We start from the raw sequence: 15,918 nt of genomic DNA, 5'->3' as shown, positions 1-15,918 counted from the left end.
ATAGATTCTCCCAGAAGTAAGGAAATAACAGCACCAGGTTCTGAGTCTTTATTTCAGGCAATGGTAGTCTCCAAGGGAAGACTGGAGAAAAGATAGGCATTGCTCTCCACGCTGCACGTGAGAGTACTCAGACCTGCTGCCCACTGAGGAGGGGGCTGCTCTCACCAATGGGGCAAGAGCGGAAGACCCAGGGCAGACGTAGCCACTGGGTTCTGCCGGGTGGCAGCTGGGGAAGGGGGAGAGCTGAGCCCTGCTTCGTACGTCTTCTCCTGATATTGGGAGAAAAGCGGGGATACTGGTTAGCGGTAGTCAATGGCAGCCTGTTTGTGTTTCTCCAACGAAGAGGATAAATCATATCCCAGGTTTCCTTGGCCTTGATCCTGGCTCCTTCCCCTTCTTCTCACCAACAGGGTTCATCCTCTCTTATTTCTGTGGTAACCTCTGTCCATTCCCCTCTCACCCTACCAGCTTCCCTGCTTTGAGGCCCTCGGCACCCCAGGCCTAGGGATTTGCCCTTCATGCAGGTGGAGAACTCACTTCACCCAGCCTCCTCCACTCTTGATATTATTCATTAGAAAAATCATCAAGATCATCATTTATTGCACTCTTGCTTCAGAACCAGGTGCTTTACCCGCATTGTCTAGAATCCTGACAACAGCCTCACAGGGCAGGTATCAGTTTTCCTACCTTTCAGTGGCTCAGAAAGGTTAAGCTACTTCCCCAATATCCCACCAGGTCTGCAGCCCAGACCTGTTTAACTTCCAAATCTGGGCTCTTTCCTGGACACTATGCTTTCTCGAAGGGGGTGGTGGTTCCTTCTTGCCTTGAGGAAGAATGAGCGGTGGTGCTAAGGGATAAGGGTGTGTGAGCGGCATGGTGGGGCTCTCACCTATATATCAGAGATGCGAGCAGCAAAGCCATCAATACCAGCAAGATGCCCAAGAACAGGGGAGCCTGCCCGAAGCCTGTTTCTTGACCTATAGGCAGAATCCCAGACATAGCTAGAGTCAGCAACTGCTTCCTGTCAGATATCCTCTACCACCCCCCTTCTTCATCCTACCTCTTGTCCAAGTACCTACCAGGCATGACAAGCTGGGTGCTGACCATTGCCAGGCTGTTGGCATCAGCCAAAGACACATTGAGGCAGTAGGTTCCCGAGCCGCCCTTCAGTACCTGGTGCAGAACCAGCTGGCAGGCTGGGCTGGGTGGCACAGGCTGACACAGCCGCTGGACAGGGGGCTGGCACCCTGGCGATGAGATGTCCATGCAGGCCTCCTTGGGTAGCCTGGGAGAGATGTCAGCTTACGTCAGGGAGTCTGGGAAGGAACACTAGACACCAGAGAGCAGGGCAGCAGTCAACCCAAGAGTTCTCGGGGCAACCAGTGGGACACTCACCCGCCTTGGCAAGACACAGTCAGCTCAAATGCATCTCCTTCACTGGATGGCACAGCCTGCAGGATCTCAGCACTCTCAATACCCTCTGCAAAGTTGCAAGATTTTAAGTCTGGGACTCCTCTACCAGCCCTCCCCAAAGGACCACGGACAGGAAGGTCCTCGGGCTACCTCCCCGATCCCATCCTCATGCCTTCAAATGAAAACCTTGGGATTTGGGTATTCTTGTTCAGGTGAGTAACTCCTTCCAGGGTGTGCTTCCACTGGGCAGCCCTAAGCAGCACACGCCTTCCCTCCACCAGCTCCCAAAGTAGGCAAGACTCACGGACGATGTCCAGGGTGAGGGAAAAGGAGCCATATCGATACAGAACACAATCCAGGGGGACCTGTCGCTTCACCAGGATTAAGGTGGCTGTGTCATCCAGCAGGGGGCTCTGGGAGCCTGGCAGGAGAGGATGGAAGGGGCAAAGTCATGAGACAAATGGCTCACCTGGAAACAGAGGCCAAGCAGGCATTTTTCCAGGTAGAGCCAGAGCTACTGGATCCAGGCTTGGAATCAGGCAAGAGCTGGGAAATCTCATTTTATAGATAAGGAAACTGAGGCCCAGAAGGAGAAGTGACTGCCCCAGAGTCACAGTTAGGGGTAGAGTTGGAGTTTTAAAAATCCCAAATGTTTATCACACCCCACACTGTGCCAGGTCCTGGGTTAGACACTTGATGTATGTTAACTCATTATAGTGTCACTATCTTATTCCTCCCTTTTCAGTGTTTCAACCACAATTCCAGGTAAACCTACTTTGGGATGGGAATCCAGAGGTGGGAAATGGTGTCAGAAACTGGGAAAGATTTCTATGCATTTACACTTAATCAGAAAATGAGATATAAGTATTATGTAAATGATCACAGACTGCTCCCTGACCTTCACTTTAGGGAACAGCTCTTTTCAGAGACAGAGGAGCAACAAGCTCTCTCCCCATGGCCTAGGAGAAGACCCTGGTTTCCTGAACTCTGGATCTCTTCCATGCCATTAAGAGGGACTTGGGGGGCTTTAAAACCAGTGAAGACTCTGAAGGGACTCCACTGGTAAGCTAAGGATTGGGTAACATCTGGATCCAGAGTAAGTCTTTCAGGTCTTTAGAGCTGTGACAAATGCCCCCACCTCAATGAACCTCATTCATACTGGCCCTCTTACCTGTAATACCTTCTGTAGACAAGAATGGGCTGGCATCTGGACTGTCAGGCTCAGGGGTGGGTACCTCTCCAGCTATGGTCTCCACCAGCTCTGTAGTTGTTACCTGTGCAACTGTGGTTCCAGAGGGTTCTGCAGTTGACACTTCAGGTGTCGTACCTATGGCCTCTGCAGTTGGCATCTCTGCAGGTGTGGTACTTATGACTTCTGAGGTTAGTACCTGCTCAGGTGTGGTACCTGTGCCCTCTGCAGTTGGCACTTGCACAGCTGTGGTTCCAGAGGGCTCTGCAGTTGGCACCTGAGCAGGTGTAGTGCCCACGACTTCTGCAGTAGGCACTTGGCCAGCTGTGGTACCTGTGCCCTCTGCAGTTGGCACTTGCACAGCTGTGGTTCCAGAGGGCTCTGCAGTTGGCACCTGAGCAGGTGTAGTGCCCATGACTTCTGCAGTAGGCACTTGGCCAGCTGTGGTACCTGTGCCCTCTGCAGTTGGCACTTGCACAGCTGTGGTTCCAGAGGGCTCTGCAGTTGGCACCTGAGCAGGTGTAGTACCCACGACTTCTGCAGTAGGCACTTCGCCAGCTGTGGTACCTGTGCCCTCTGCAGTTGGCACTTGCACAGCTGTGGTTCCAGAGGGCTCTGCAGTTGGCACCTGAGCAGGTGTAGTGCCTACGACTTCTGCAGTAGGCACTTGGCCAGCTGTGGTGCCAGGGGCCTCGGCAGTTGGCAAATGCCCAGCTGTGGTGCCTGGAACTGGGGAGGAGCCACAGGATGTGAGAGGAATGGCAGCCTGTAGCACCACCTGTGCAGTGACTGGGCCAGACTCTAGGTAAGTGTGAGTGACCACAAGTGCCCGAGAGATCAGGGTCCCAGTACTGTCTCCAAAGTCCCAGGTGTAGGAGAGGTCAGCCCCAGCCAAATAGCCACTGGGGTCGTGGAGCTGGAGGGCAAAGGTCAGAGGTTGCTTTCTCAGGAAGTGCTTGTTCGCTCCATCCAAGGCCTGCAGCCGAGACACGCTCACAGAGAAGGGCACCTGGTCTGAGATTGGAGCCAGAAAAGGTGAGAACCAAGTCTGGGCCACAGCTTCTTCTTTCACAGCCACATCCTCTAACCCCAAGCTGCCTGGCCCTTCACTGGCTCCAAGCCCCACATTCCTCTGCCCATGTCTTCCTGGCTCTGCCCCTATAAGGTGCCCCTGCACACCATTTCCTCTTTCCCCTTTCCTGCCCAGCCAAGCTTCCCCACCTCCTCCTGCCCTGAGACTGGCCTTGTCCCTTCCTAAGTCCTTACCAGTAATGGTGAAGGCTGAGCGGGAGTGAGCGAGGGATATGTAGCTCTGGGACCCCCGGCGGTGGTAGACAGTCACTTCCATGATGTGTGTGCCCAGCACTGCCTTGCCTGTCCCAATGCTCAGTCCAGACACTGGGCCCCCCAGAACTTGCCAGTATTGGCCTGAGGTTTTTGGAAAGAAGAGTAGAGAAGGGGGTTAGTGGTCAAAGGGGACTGGGGAAGGGTTAGAGACAGGGCACCAGAGAAGGAAGGTCAGGAGAAGTATTGAGAGGATGGTTATTTCAGAGGGTGTTTGGAAGCTTGTATATGGGGGCAGGAAAGGAGTCCTACTGAGGGGTTCCATGGGATGGGACTGTAATTGGAGAAGGGTTCCCAGAAAGAAGTATAATAGAATTGGCTATGTGTTGTGGAAGAAGAAGGAGTCATGGGGGAGGTGAAGATTAGGGAAACTCACAGAGTTTAGGGGTGGGACCAAAAGAAAAGGGATCAGGTAGGAAGAGATGAATCCAAGTGTGGATGACAGGCCAGAGAAGGGAGTCTCTCACCCCAGGTCTTCCAGACATAAACAAAGCTTCTTCTCTGAGGTGAAGGGCCAGATGGGCAGGCCCTCCCATCGGGGAAGATGCAGGTATCATCAGGTTCTTGGGGATACACTGGCTGTCCTCCCCACACCTGGCTCCCTGAAAGGAAGATACAAAGTCACCCTCAAACCCTGGCATTCCTTATTATACACCAAAACCTTTAACATGGCTCCCAGAGTGGGGCTCTGGGAATACTCCCTAGCTACAAAATATATTCTCCTTGATATAACCCACTGTGGGTGGTAGTGGGGAGAATGGAAACTGTAATTAAAGATTCCTATGTAGGGACTTCCCTGGTGGTCCAGCGGTTAAAAGACTCCACTCTTCCAATGCAGGAGGCATGGGTTCAATCCCTGGTCAGGGAACTAAGATCCCCCATGTTGAGCAGCCAAAAAAAAAAAAAAGATACCTATGTAAGTATATACATAGAGATTGGAGAGAAAGAGATTGGAAATGTATCAAAATGTTTAGAAAGATTTGCTCTGGCTAGTGGGATAAAAGTAAAAATAACAGCACCAGCTAACCTTTACTGAGACTTTACTGTAGGCTAGGGCAGGCATTATGCTAAATTCTTTATATATTATCACATTTTAATCTTTACAACAACCTTTTAAAGTAGTATCATCCCTATTCTACAGATTAAGGGAATGGAAGCACAAAACAATTGAGTGACTTGCCCAGGGTCACATACTGGTAACAGGTTTAAATCCAAGTCTGTCCAACTTCTATATCCACTGGCTCTTCTGTCCCCCATTTTGGGGACTACAATTTTTTTTTTCTTTGTGCTTTATCTGTGCTTTCTAATCTAATTACATATATAATTTGTTTAAAAAAAGAAGAAGGAGGAGAAGGGGCATGAGCTGAGCCCTGGGAATGAGGTGTGGAGTGGAGTGGTACCCACCGTTAATGATGGTGTTGTTGGCCCAGATGACCTGCCCATCCGACAGCACCTTTTGGCTTTCAGGGAAGTGCAGGGCAATAGAGAAGGAGGCATTTGCCCCAAGCAGTGTAGGCCCATCATTGCTGACCTTCAGAGATACCTGGCCACCTGGAAAGGGCAGCTGCGTTAGCTGGGACTCCTTGGCTTTCCCTCCCCATATGCCTTTTCCCTTCCTGTCTTCTCAAGCTACATTCAACCCAGTTCTTGCTCCTCTCCTCTCCCCACCCCATTCCCACCATACCCTCCCCAGAAATTGCCAAGTTCCCACCTCTCCAGCAGTCAGGCCCCTGGCTTTCTGTCCACTCTGGATATAGCTGCCTGTTCCATGCTTTAGTTCTGAGCTGCCTTGAGACACCAAGCCAGTCCCGGTCTCTGGGTCCTAAAAGGAAGGTATAATGAGGACCCTCAGGTCATTACTCCCTTCTCAGGGGACCACGGTGTCCCATGTCACGTCACTCATTCTCACATTCAAAGTGCATTTTAATTTACCCAATACCCACCACGTACCAGGCACTGTGCTAGGTGCAAAGAACTTAAGAAATGAAAAAGAAATGGTCCTAAAGAGATTCAGGTTAAAGTATATGAAATAGACATATACATAAATTACTATAATTCAAGGCACTGCTTAACATGAGCCGTAATAAACATGCACGATGTACAACAAAATGACAGAATAAACAGATTAATTCCACTCTGGTAGACTGGGAAGGACCCAATGAGGAGCTGGCCTGTGGCATAAAGCATTCTAGGCAGAAGGTCCAGCATGAGCAGATGCATGGAGGCGTGGAAGCACATGGCATGATAGGGGACCACTAGCAATACGGTTGATGTACACCGTGAGAGATGAGGCCAAGAAGATGGGGTGGGGGCTTTGAGTGCCAGGCGAAGGAGTTTGGCCTTTATCCTGTAGGCAAGTCCACCTCAGAAGATTTTGTTTGTTGTATTCAGATATAATTCACATGCCATAAAATTTACCCTTCAAAACTTTTTGAATATGATCAGATTTGTGTTTTAGAAGGATCACTTCAGCAAGCAGTGAGGAGGATGGATCAGAGGCAGGTAGAAACTGGGAGTGGGGACAAACAAAATTATTATAACTGACCAAGAGAGAGGTCTGGGGCTTCCCTGGTGGCACAGTGGTTAAGAGTCTGCCTGCCAATTCAGGGGACGCGGGTTCGAGCCCTGGTCTGGGAAGATCCCACATGCCGCGGAGCGGCTGGGCCCGTGAGCCACAATTACTGAGCCTGTGCATCTGGAGCATGTGCTCCGCAACAAGAGAGGCCGCGATAGTGAGAGGCCCGCGCACTGCGATGAAGAGTGGCCCCCGCTTGCCGCAACTAGAGAAAGCCCTCGCACGGAAACGAAGACCCAACACAGCCATAAATAAATAAATAAATAAATAAATAAAAATTAAAAAAACAAAAGCGTCTGCCTGCCCGTGCTGGGGACACGGGTTCGAACTGTCGTCCAGGAGGATCCCACATGCCGCGGAGCAACCAGGCCCGTGTGCCACAGCTGCCGAGACTGGGCTCTGGAGCTCGCGAGCCACAACTACTGAGCCTGCGTGCCACAACTGCTGAAGCCCACGCGCTCTAGAGCCTGTGCTCCACAGCAAGAGAAGCCACCGCAACAAGAAGCCCGCACACCATTACAAAGAGTAGCCCCTGCTCGCCACAACTAGAGAAAGCCTGCACGCAGCAGTGAAGACCCAACACAGCCAAAAATAAATTAAAATAAAATAAATAAATTAAATTAAAAAAAAAAAAGAGAGGTCTGAAAGAAAGGGATATGATGGCTCTCCACATGCCTCACGCAGATCCAACAACTATCAACATTTTGCCACATTTGCTTTATCGATCCTTTGTTGTTGGTTTGCTTTTTGGTTAAAGCATTTAATTTTCTTTTTTAGAGTATTCATCTCTAATGCTGTACTTTTCTTTCTTTCTTTCTTTCCTTCCTTCCTTTATTTTTATTTATTTATTTATTTATTTTTCCTTCCTTTATTCTTTTGGCTGTGTCGGGTCTTAGTTGCAGCATGTGGGATCTTTTGTTGCAGCGTGCGGGCTTCTCTCTAGTTGTGGCGTGGGGTTTTCTCTCTCTGGTTGTGGTGCGTGGGCTCCAGGATGCGGGGGCTCCAGAGCGCATGGGCTCTGTAGTTTGTGGCACGCAGACTCCCTCCTTGAGGCGCGCGAGCTCAGTAGTTGTGGTGCGCAGGTTTAGTTGCCCCGCGCCATGTGGGATCTTAATTCCCCGACCAGGGATCTAACCCGTGACCCCTGCGTTGGAAGGTGGATTCTTTACCACTGGACCACCAGGGAAGTCCCTGGCTAAAGCATTCACAAGCAAATCCCAGACATAATGTTATTTAAAACCGTACAAATTCAGTATGTATCTGTAAAAAAGAAATATTTTCTTGAATAAATACAATGCTAATTCACACTAGACAAAATTATTGAAACCAGTCCATACAAAATTTCATGAATATCTAAAAATGTCTTCTTATGATTTTAAAAATCAGGATCCAAAAAGTAAGCACAGGGCTTCCCTGGTGGCGCAGTGGCTGAGAATCCGCCTGCCAATGCAGGGGACACGGGTTCGAGCCCTGGTCTGGGAAGATCCCACATGCCGCGGAGCAACTAAGCCCGTGAGCCACAATTACTGAGCCTGCGCGTCTGGAGCCTGTGCTCCGCAACAAGAGAGGTCGCGATAGTGAGAGGCCCGCGCACCGCGATGAAGAGTGGCCCCCACTTGCCGCAACTAGAGAAAGCCCTCGCACAGAAACGAAGACCCAACACAGCCATAAATAAATAAATAAATAAATAAAATTTAAAAAGCCCTCTAATAAGTACTTAATGAAAATAAATTGACTGAAGGGTAGCAATGATGTCTTTAAAGAAAAAAAAAAAAAGTAAGCACAATATTTTAAGAGCCTCAGGTGGACACGTATGAACAGAATGTTTCCAGAGTACAATAAGGAACGTAGTAAAAGAAAAAGACTTGAAACTGCACCATGAATGAGGGAAGTCAGATCAAGGAGAACTTCCTAGAAGTCTGTGAGACCAAGGATCTAGAGAAAGGGGGGCACTGGAATATGATGCAGATATTTCAGCACAGCAGAGACTATCCTCACTCCATTTCTAATATGTACCAGAAACCTGGTTGATTCTGCTGGGGGAGGATCTGGAATCATCCCACTGAGCATCCCACCATGAGAGCAAGAGAATTATAAGATGCCCCATTCTTTCTCCACTCCCAACCCTCCCTCCTCAGAGCAGCACGGGACATTCCAGACCTTCTCACCACCCCCCACCCCCACCCCTTGCTCCTGTCACGAGGCCCCAATCCCCCAGAGCTCTTTCATGTGATGCTCAGCTGAGACCCCTCTGCCTGTCTCTCCCAGCCCCAGAACAAAAGCCTGGGCTGTGTTCGCCTATGCCCATCCCAAAGAGGGGATGTGGTGTCTCTTTACCCTCTAACCAACACCACATTCTTTTGCTCCTCACTTTAAGTACCCTATCCCAAGTGCCTGAGACATTGCCTAAAAGAGTCTCCCACTCATTTTACTCCCTTGGAGCCCCTGCTCCAGCTCACTGCCCAGGGGGGTCTCAGAATTAGGGCCACAAAGACCCACTATTCTCTTGCCCTTCCAAGCAAATGGAGTTATTTTCAGGCTGAGTCCCAAATCTTCATGTGGGGAGGGAGCTCAGTTGCCCATGTCCTCACTAAATCAAATGGGTGGGAGATGCCCGAAGCATTGCTGGTTATCTCCCATTAGGGAGGGGAAAACCAGAGCAGGTGTGCAACCCCAAATTCACACTTGCTCATGTCCACACACCCCACACTCACCTTCTGTGGCCCCCACAGCCAGAAGAGCACGCATCACAGCCACATGGAGAAGGCATTTTCTCAGCACCAGATCCATCCTGTTCTTCTTTCCAGCAACCAAAGGCGCTGGGGCGTAGGACAAGCCCCTATATAAGAAACGGATGCTCATTTGCATAGCCCTTCCCTCTCTCCCTGCAGGGGAGGCCTGGGAGGAGCAGGAGGACCTGAGAAAGGCAGAACTGAGGAGGGATCCTGGTCCCTGGACATCCCGCTACTCAGTGACAGTTTCTGGTTTCACAGGGTCACGCTCATCTTAAAGCACTCCATCCCCCCGTGGAAAGAACTGACTGAAGGGCAGCTACAAAACAAAACACGTACCGGACACACACGATTCATCATGGGAGAGTGGATCAATTTATTGTGAGTCAAACCAGGAACCTCTCAAAAAGACTGTAGAAGCAGTGACCCTGGATCCAAAATCAAAGAGAGACAGTATCGGAGTAGGCGGAGAGACGGAGGCAACGACTCCTCCGAGGCCCGGGAGACCCTTAAAATGAGATTCCCAGCTTCCTGCTTTCAGAGGAGGCTCCCTGGACCAGGTGGCATTCAATCTTAGGTCAATACACATTTTCCTAGGGGTGGTGAAAACGGCGAATTAGAGATCAGGAAATCCCTATAGACTCAGGACACAGGTAGGAAACTCGATCCCAAATCAGATACTTGGAAAAAGGTGTTCAGCCTCCCCACCTACGTTGAAACTTGTCTTAATGCCCCTCGGAACCAAACTGGCGCGGGGCGGGGTCGTTTGCAGAGAAGGACTCAGGGCTGGCCCTTCCCACTCTGACGTTGACCAATAGGAAGATCTGGGGGCGGAGCCATGGAAACGCGGGAAGGAGGGGCGGGGCTTCTGGTGGCGGTAGGGAACTGGGGGGGAGGCGGTAACATTGTTTCAAGTTGGACAAATTGACAAGAGCGAGAGTTACACTGCGTTCCATCCCGACCTGGGGCCAAGGTACTGGGCCCTGTTTCCCCTCCTCGGCCCCCGAGAGCTGGGTGCCGCTTTCTGCAGGTTCCCAGGCCCCCGCTCCAGGGCCGGGCTGACCCGACTCGCTAGCGCTTCATGGAGAACTTCCAAAAAGTGGAAAAGATCGGAGAGGGAACGTACGGAGTTGTGTACAAAGCCAAAAACAAGGTGACGGGAGAAGTGGTGGCGCTTAAAAAAATCCGCCTGGACACGTGAGTGGCCTCTGTATCCGGGACTCCTAACTCGGGAGCTCCTTGAGTGCCCCCTACCCCCACCCCAACCGGCGGTGGCCATCCAGGGACCGGAAGGTAGCAGGGAGGGACTTCTTTTGAAGTGGAGAGGTGGGTTGAAGGACGAGTAGAGTGTTTCCCGGGGGAGACTATAGGGTAGTGTAGAATCCATGGGAAATTTCCTCCCTAAAGGCGGGTGATGCCCCCAAAGGTACAGTCAGAAAGACTCAGGAAGAGGAAGGAGGCCTCTGAGATGGGGGTTCCAGGACTCCCTGTGGAGCTGGGTTTTGCAGTAAGCTGTAAAGAGCACCTTTTTGAATGATGAGCCCTCCTAACTGCCCCAACCCCACCCTCATCTTAGAATTCTCTCCCCCTTTCAGAAGAATGGCAGTTGAACCTCACTGGCCCCTCTAGAGAGGCTGAGTGCTGCTACTCCCCCCCCCCCTTTTTTTTTTTTTTTTACCTGTTACCTTCTTCACCTTCACCAGGAGGCTTTGCTAACCTAACCCTGGGCAAAGAAGAAATAATGACCTTAATGTGTCCAAAAGCCAGTCCTGTCCATCCATGAATTAACCCCTGAAGCACCCCTTCTCTTCTCTCACTTTCCTAGGGGATGCTGGGGTGGTGTCTCTGTGGGGAGGGAGGGGGCAGGGTAGAATCACTGGGCTGGGGGAAAAGGAATATTTGTAACCACATTCCCATCTCTGCTTTCCCAACTTCTCCAAGTGAGACGGAGGGTGTACCCAGTACTGCCATACGCGAGATCTCTCTGCTTAAGGAGCTTAACCACCCTAATATTGTCAAGTAAGTATGTATCTGGGAGGTGCTCTGACAGTAAAGGAGGATGCCTTCTGTTTGTGTTGTCTGGGCATTTCTCTCCCTCACCTCTATCCCTGGACCTCCCTTCCCTAGGCTGCTGGATGTCATTCATACAGAAAACAAACTCTACCTGGTTTTTGAGTTTCTGCACCAGGATCTCAAGAAATTCATGGATGCCTCTGCTCTCACTGGCATTCCTCTTCCCCTCATAAAGGTAGTCCTTCTCATCATCTCCTCCCAACATGGGCATGTCTTGGGGGGACTGAAGGCAGGCAATCCAGACTGAGTGTTGATTTGTGATCTTAGCTTCCTTCCCAGCCCTCATCCCCCTACACACACACACACACACACACACACGATCACACATACCTTTTTTGTGGCTCCTTCACTGCTCATTACGCTTATTAACCCTAAGGCTGGGCAGGAGAATCAAAGAAGTTGAAACTCTAGTGAGTCAGCTTAGCAGCTCAGGTGGAAGGTGAGATGAAACTCAGATAAATGGGACTGGAGGGCACTTGGTAGACCCCTCCAAAAAGCCTTTCCACCTGCTTGGTGGGAGAAATAGCCAGTGAGTCTCTATTGTCTGTTTTTCTGGGTTCTTTACTCCCAGAGCTACTTTCAATCTATCAACAAACGTTTATCCAACACACATTTATTGAACACCTTCAATGTGCTGAACACAGGATACGGAAAAGAAATGCAAAACTGAGTAAGACCTGATCCTTATCCTCACTGGGCTGACAGTCCAATCGGGGAGATGGCTTGTAAACATGTAATTATGATCTAACTAGTGAAGGCTTTAGTAGAACTTTGGAGGCACAGAGGAGACCCTAATCTTCTCATGGTGATGGAAAAACACAGTCTTTTCTCTCCCCTTGTCAGAGCTATCTGTTCCAGCTGCTCCAAGGCCTAGCTTTCTGCCATTCTCATCGGGTCCTACACCGAGACCTCAAACCTCAGAATCTGCTTATCAACGCAGAGGGGGCCATCAAGCTAGCAGACTTTGGACTAGCCAGAGCCTTTGGAGTCCCTGTTCGTACTTACACCCACGAGGTGAGTCCCTCTCTGCATGTCTTCTCTGAACTTCCTGGGAGCTGTTAACAGGGACATTCACAAAGTTTTTAGTAACTATCTGGCCAGCAGTTTCTCTCTCACTAGATGGAAAGTATCTCTGACACCCTAAGAGGTCTTAGAGTATACACAGAGTTCATATTTTGATAGATAACAAGCCAGGAGAGCTGGATGGCACACCATTAAAATTATGACCGATTGCCTCAAGTTTTCCAAGAAGATTGCAAATTGGGGGTTCAGAAAATATGGTCCCCAGAACCATGGACTAGGCTAACTCTGGGCTAAGAAGTTGTACCCAGTTATTTTACTTAGGGGAAATCAGAGGGAAGGGAAGGATGGAGGGAAAGAAGCTGCTTGTTAAGAAGCTGAGTTAGCAGAGTAGTCCTGAGGAAGTGAGATGTGGGAATCTCCATGCCCCATACACCACCCCTCCCCTTCCTACGCTTGTCCTCAGGTGGTGACTCTGTGGTACCGAGCACCTGAAATCCTTCTGGGCTGCAAATACTACTCCACAGCTGTGGACATCTGGAGCCTGGGCTGCATCTTTGCTGAGATGGTACGGAGGCATGCCCGAGTTCTACCCAGCCCACCCCTCCCCACATTCAAGAACAACAGAACTGTTTCTTGGCCTAGACCCATGGCCCTTCTCTTATCACAGGGTCCTTCCTCTAGAGTAGCACAAAGTGGGTGGTGGGGAAAGGATAGGACTGTCATCCCTGATGTCAACCACAATGTTAGGATATCCTCAAACAGCTATAGCATGCAGTATACATATCTTATCTCTGAATTGAGCTAAATCATTGCTGCAACTGTTTTAGCTTTAGCCTGCATATATTTGGGAAATTGAGTTCCATTTAGTGTCCCCTTCATTTGGCCTGTAGACCTTATTGTAGGGCACCAGGAATGTGGTGAGGCCAACTTTGTTCACCTTACCCACACCTTTTATTTAAACTGCAGACTTAGATCACATCCCCCCTCAACCTCTGGCTTTTCAGATTGAAGGATCCCTGAGGCCCAGCCTTATAAGGGAGCTCTCATCCCCTTTAATACAATAGTGGAGTGAGCTAAGTTTTCAAATCAAATCAGCAGTATGTTTTATGGTCCCTTATCTGGGTTGTAACTGGGGGCATGGAGACCATTAGCCCATATATATGATGTGCATTTATCCCCCAGTGCGTTACTTTACAATTGCCCATATTCGTCTCTCAATTCATCAAAAAATATTTGTTAAGCACCTAGTGTGTACCCAGCACCATGCTAGGTGCTGTGGGGAACACAGAAGAAATGGAAGACACAGTCTCTGCCCGCTGTGCTCCTATCTAGAAGTGGCTGCATCACAAGGAGGGGGGATGACCGCAGTGTCTACCCCACACCCCGTGAGTGGCTTGGGATCCCTTTGCTACATGTCAGTGGCACCCCAGACATTCACCCCCTCCCAGCCCCACCCAGCCTTGGGGATCTGCAAAGCCATGGTTGGGGGAAGGAAGGAGGGGGCGAGGAGACAGATGAAGGGACTTCATTGTCTCAGGCTCTGTTTGACTGACCCCATGAAAGGCCCTGGGGAGGGAGTCATGGGGCCCTGCTGACCTTCCACTGCCTGTGGGAACCTCCATTATCCAGTGGGCAGTTTTGACTGACGTCAATGTGGGTCTTGGCTTTTCCTCTTTCCCCACTTTCAGGTGACCCGGCGGGCCCTATTCCCCGGAGATTCTGAGATCGACCAACTCTTCCGGATCTTTCGGACTCTGGGGACCCCAGATGAGGTGGTTTGGCCAGGAGTTACTTCTATGCCTGATTATAAGCCAAGTTTCCCCAAGTGGGCCAGGCAAGATTTTAGCAAAGTTGTGCCTCCCCTGGATGAAGATGGACGGAGCTTGTTATCGGTGAGAGTGGGGAGTGGGCACCCATTTCCTCTCATTCACTCCCCCAGGGCAGGGTTTTTCCAGGATGAAGGAAGAATGAGGCCCTGGACTCCTGGTCTCAGCATTACCCTAGCCCCTCCTTCCCTCTCGCTGTTGTGCACCCCTTAGATACAGGAAGGAGGGAAATGGGAACTCTTCCTTGGGTGAAAGGAATTGTTTCCCGATTTCTCAAAACACCTGCTGCCCATTTACTCCATTATCACATTACTGACGTCAGCATACATCTCTCCCTCCAGCAAATGCTGCACTACGACCCCAACAAGCGGATTTCAGCAAAGGCAGCTTTGGCTCACCCTTTCTTCCAGGATGTGACCAAGCCAGTACCTCACCTTCGACTCTGATGGCCTTCTCAAGCCCCTACTCCCAGTCTCACCCTCTCCTCCAGTGAGGGCATGATCTGGCTTGGCCCAGGGCTCTTAGCTCACTGATCTTGTCTGGCTGCCTTAGCACTCACCTGCCCCTCTTAGCCAGCCAACTCTGGGGAGAGGGGGTGGAGGGAAGAAATAGGTGAAATTGAAAGGAAGCGTCAATATTACATGCACTTAATCTCTGCACCATGCTCTCCCCTTCCTCTTAGTCATTGCTTAGAAGGGCTGGTATTTAAAAAAAAAAAAAAAAAAAAGACTGTTTCTCCTTCCTCCACATAGGGTTTGCCATCCCAGTCTCTGAAAGCCCTGCAATTATTATTTTCTGTGTTTCAGGTGACAGAGACCCCAAACCTCCCACAGCCCTGTGTAAGGCCAACTGATAGCAGGGGCACTAAGTTGGAACTTTTGAAAACCAAGCAAAACAAAAACATGGGGAGCGGCCTGTTTTAAAGAATTAGGTTAAAAAAATAGATCCAACCAGTTTATACCCTAGTTTTAGTGTTTCATCTCACCTAACAGTCTGGGAGACTCAAGACTCCCTGTCTTAGACACCCAGTCTCTGCAGTCCTGGTGGGACTGCAGTAGAAATGATTGCTCCTAGTCTTTTTGCCTGTCCCTCCTACAGGCAAGGGGTGTCTGGGCTCTGGGACAGGGACCGTGCTTCACCGAGGCCTTATGAGGCAAGTGAAAGATGTTTGAATTTTTCTCTTCCTTTTAAGATTCTTAGTTCTTCAGGTGCTAGGTCCCATCTTCCTCTAAAGGCCAGCCCATAGGAGTGAAAGTTAAGGTTAAGACCTCATTTTAAGAATGCTGACACTTTTTTAGGGCTGTGCCTGAGTGGGGACATTGGGAAAAAAATATTTCTTTAAAAGAAGGATGAACAATTATATTTATATTTCAGGTTATAGCAGTTTTTTAAGTGGGAATCGGTGGGGATTTGTTGCCATGTGCACCTTGGGGGTTGTAACGCGAATGTTTAAAAAAAAAAAAGCTTTTTTTCTTGTTTATGATTTTGTCTCTCCCACCTTTTGTCCTTGAGTGTTCTTGCTATTAACATTATTTGTAATTTAGTTTGTAATTGATTAAAAAAAAGTTCCTGGTTTTATGGTTCATCTCTCTCCTCCTTTACTTTTGCATATTTACTGAAAGAATGGTGTGAGAGAGAATATGAATGTGTGCATGTGATAATAGGTTTCAGACCCCTTTTCCTAATCACTCTATGCAGGGCTACCCACCCCACTCCATTTCGACCTCTGTGATGCAATTGGGA

The 15,918-nt window shown here is 49.8% G+C and overlaps 2 protein-coding genes across 3 annotated transcripts; one reads left to right on the top strand and one right to left on the bottom strand.

Moving 5' to 3' along the window:
• Nucleotides 1-33: 33 nt before the first annotated feature.
• PMEL (premelanosome protein) lies at nt 34-9,716 on the bottom strand. Its single transcript, XM_082421787.1, has 12 exons — nt 9,593-9,716; nt 9,236-9,360; nt 5,658-5,768; nt 5,351-5,497; nt 4,414-4,548; nt 3,869-4,030; nt 2,585-3,616; nt 1,718-1,834; nt 1,396-1,480; nt 1,080-1,285; nt 890-977; nt 34-269 (listed from the first exon to the last, which is right to left on the bottom strand). The coding sequence occupies exons 2-12, from the start codon at nt 9,309-9,311 to the stop codon at nt 128-130; spliced, it is 2,301 nt and encodes a 766-aa protein (XP_082277913.1). The 5' UTR covers nt 9,312-9,360; nt 9,593-9,716; the 3' UTR covers nt 34-127.
• A 422-nt stretch (nt 9,717-10,138) lies between these two features.
• Nucleotides 10,139-15,754, top strand: CDK2 (cyclin dependent kinase 2). Of its 2 annotated transcripts, XM_082421839.1 has the most exons (8): nt 10,139-10,450; nt 11,195-11,272; nt 11,381-11,501; nt 12,170-12,340; nt 12,813-12,914; nt 13,591-13,734; nt 14,038-14,241; nt 14,517-15,754. In XM_082421839.1, exons 1-8 carry the CDS (start codon nt 10,335-10,337, stop codon nt 14,619-14,621), a joined length of 1,041 nt encoding a protein of 346 aa, XP_082277965.1. In that variant the 5' UTR covers nt 10,139-10,334; the 3' UTR covers nt 14,622-15,754. The 2 variants fall into 2 exon arrangements, with proteins under 2 accessions (XP_082277965.1, XP_082277966.1); XM_082421840.1 differs by lacking the exon at nt 13,591-13,734.
• Nucleotides 15,755-15,918: the final 164 nt, after the last annotated feature.

The sequence above is a fragment of the Balaenoptera physalus genome (genome assembly GCF_965194825.1).
Source record: "Balaenoptera physalus genome assembly, chromosome: 13".
Classification (NCBI taxonomy): Eukaryota; Metazoa; Chordata; class Mammalia; order Artiodactyla; family Balaenopteridae; genus Balaenoptera; species Balaenoptera physalus.
The sequence above is the reverse complement of the archived record's forward strand: the minus strand, read 5'-3'. Positions and strand labels throughout refer to the sequence as shown.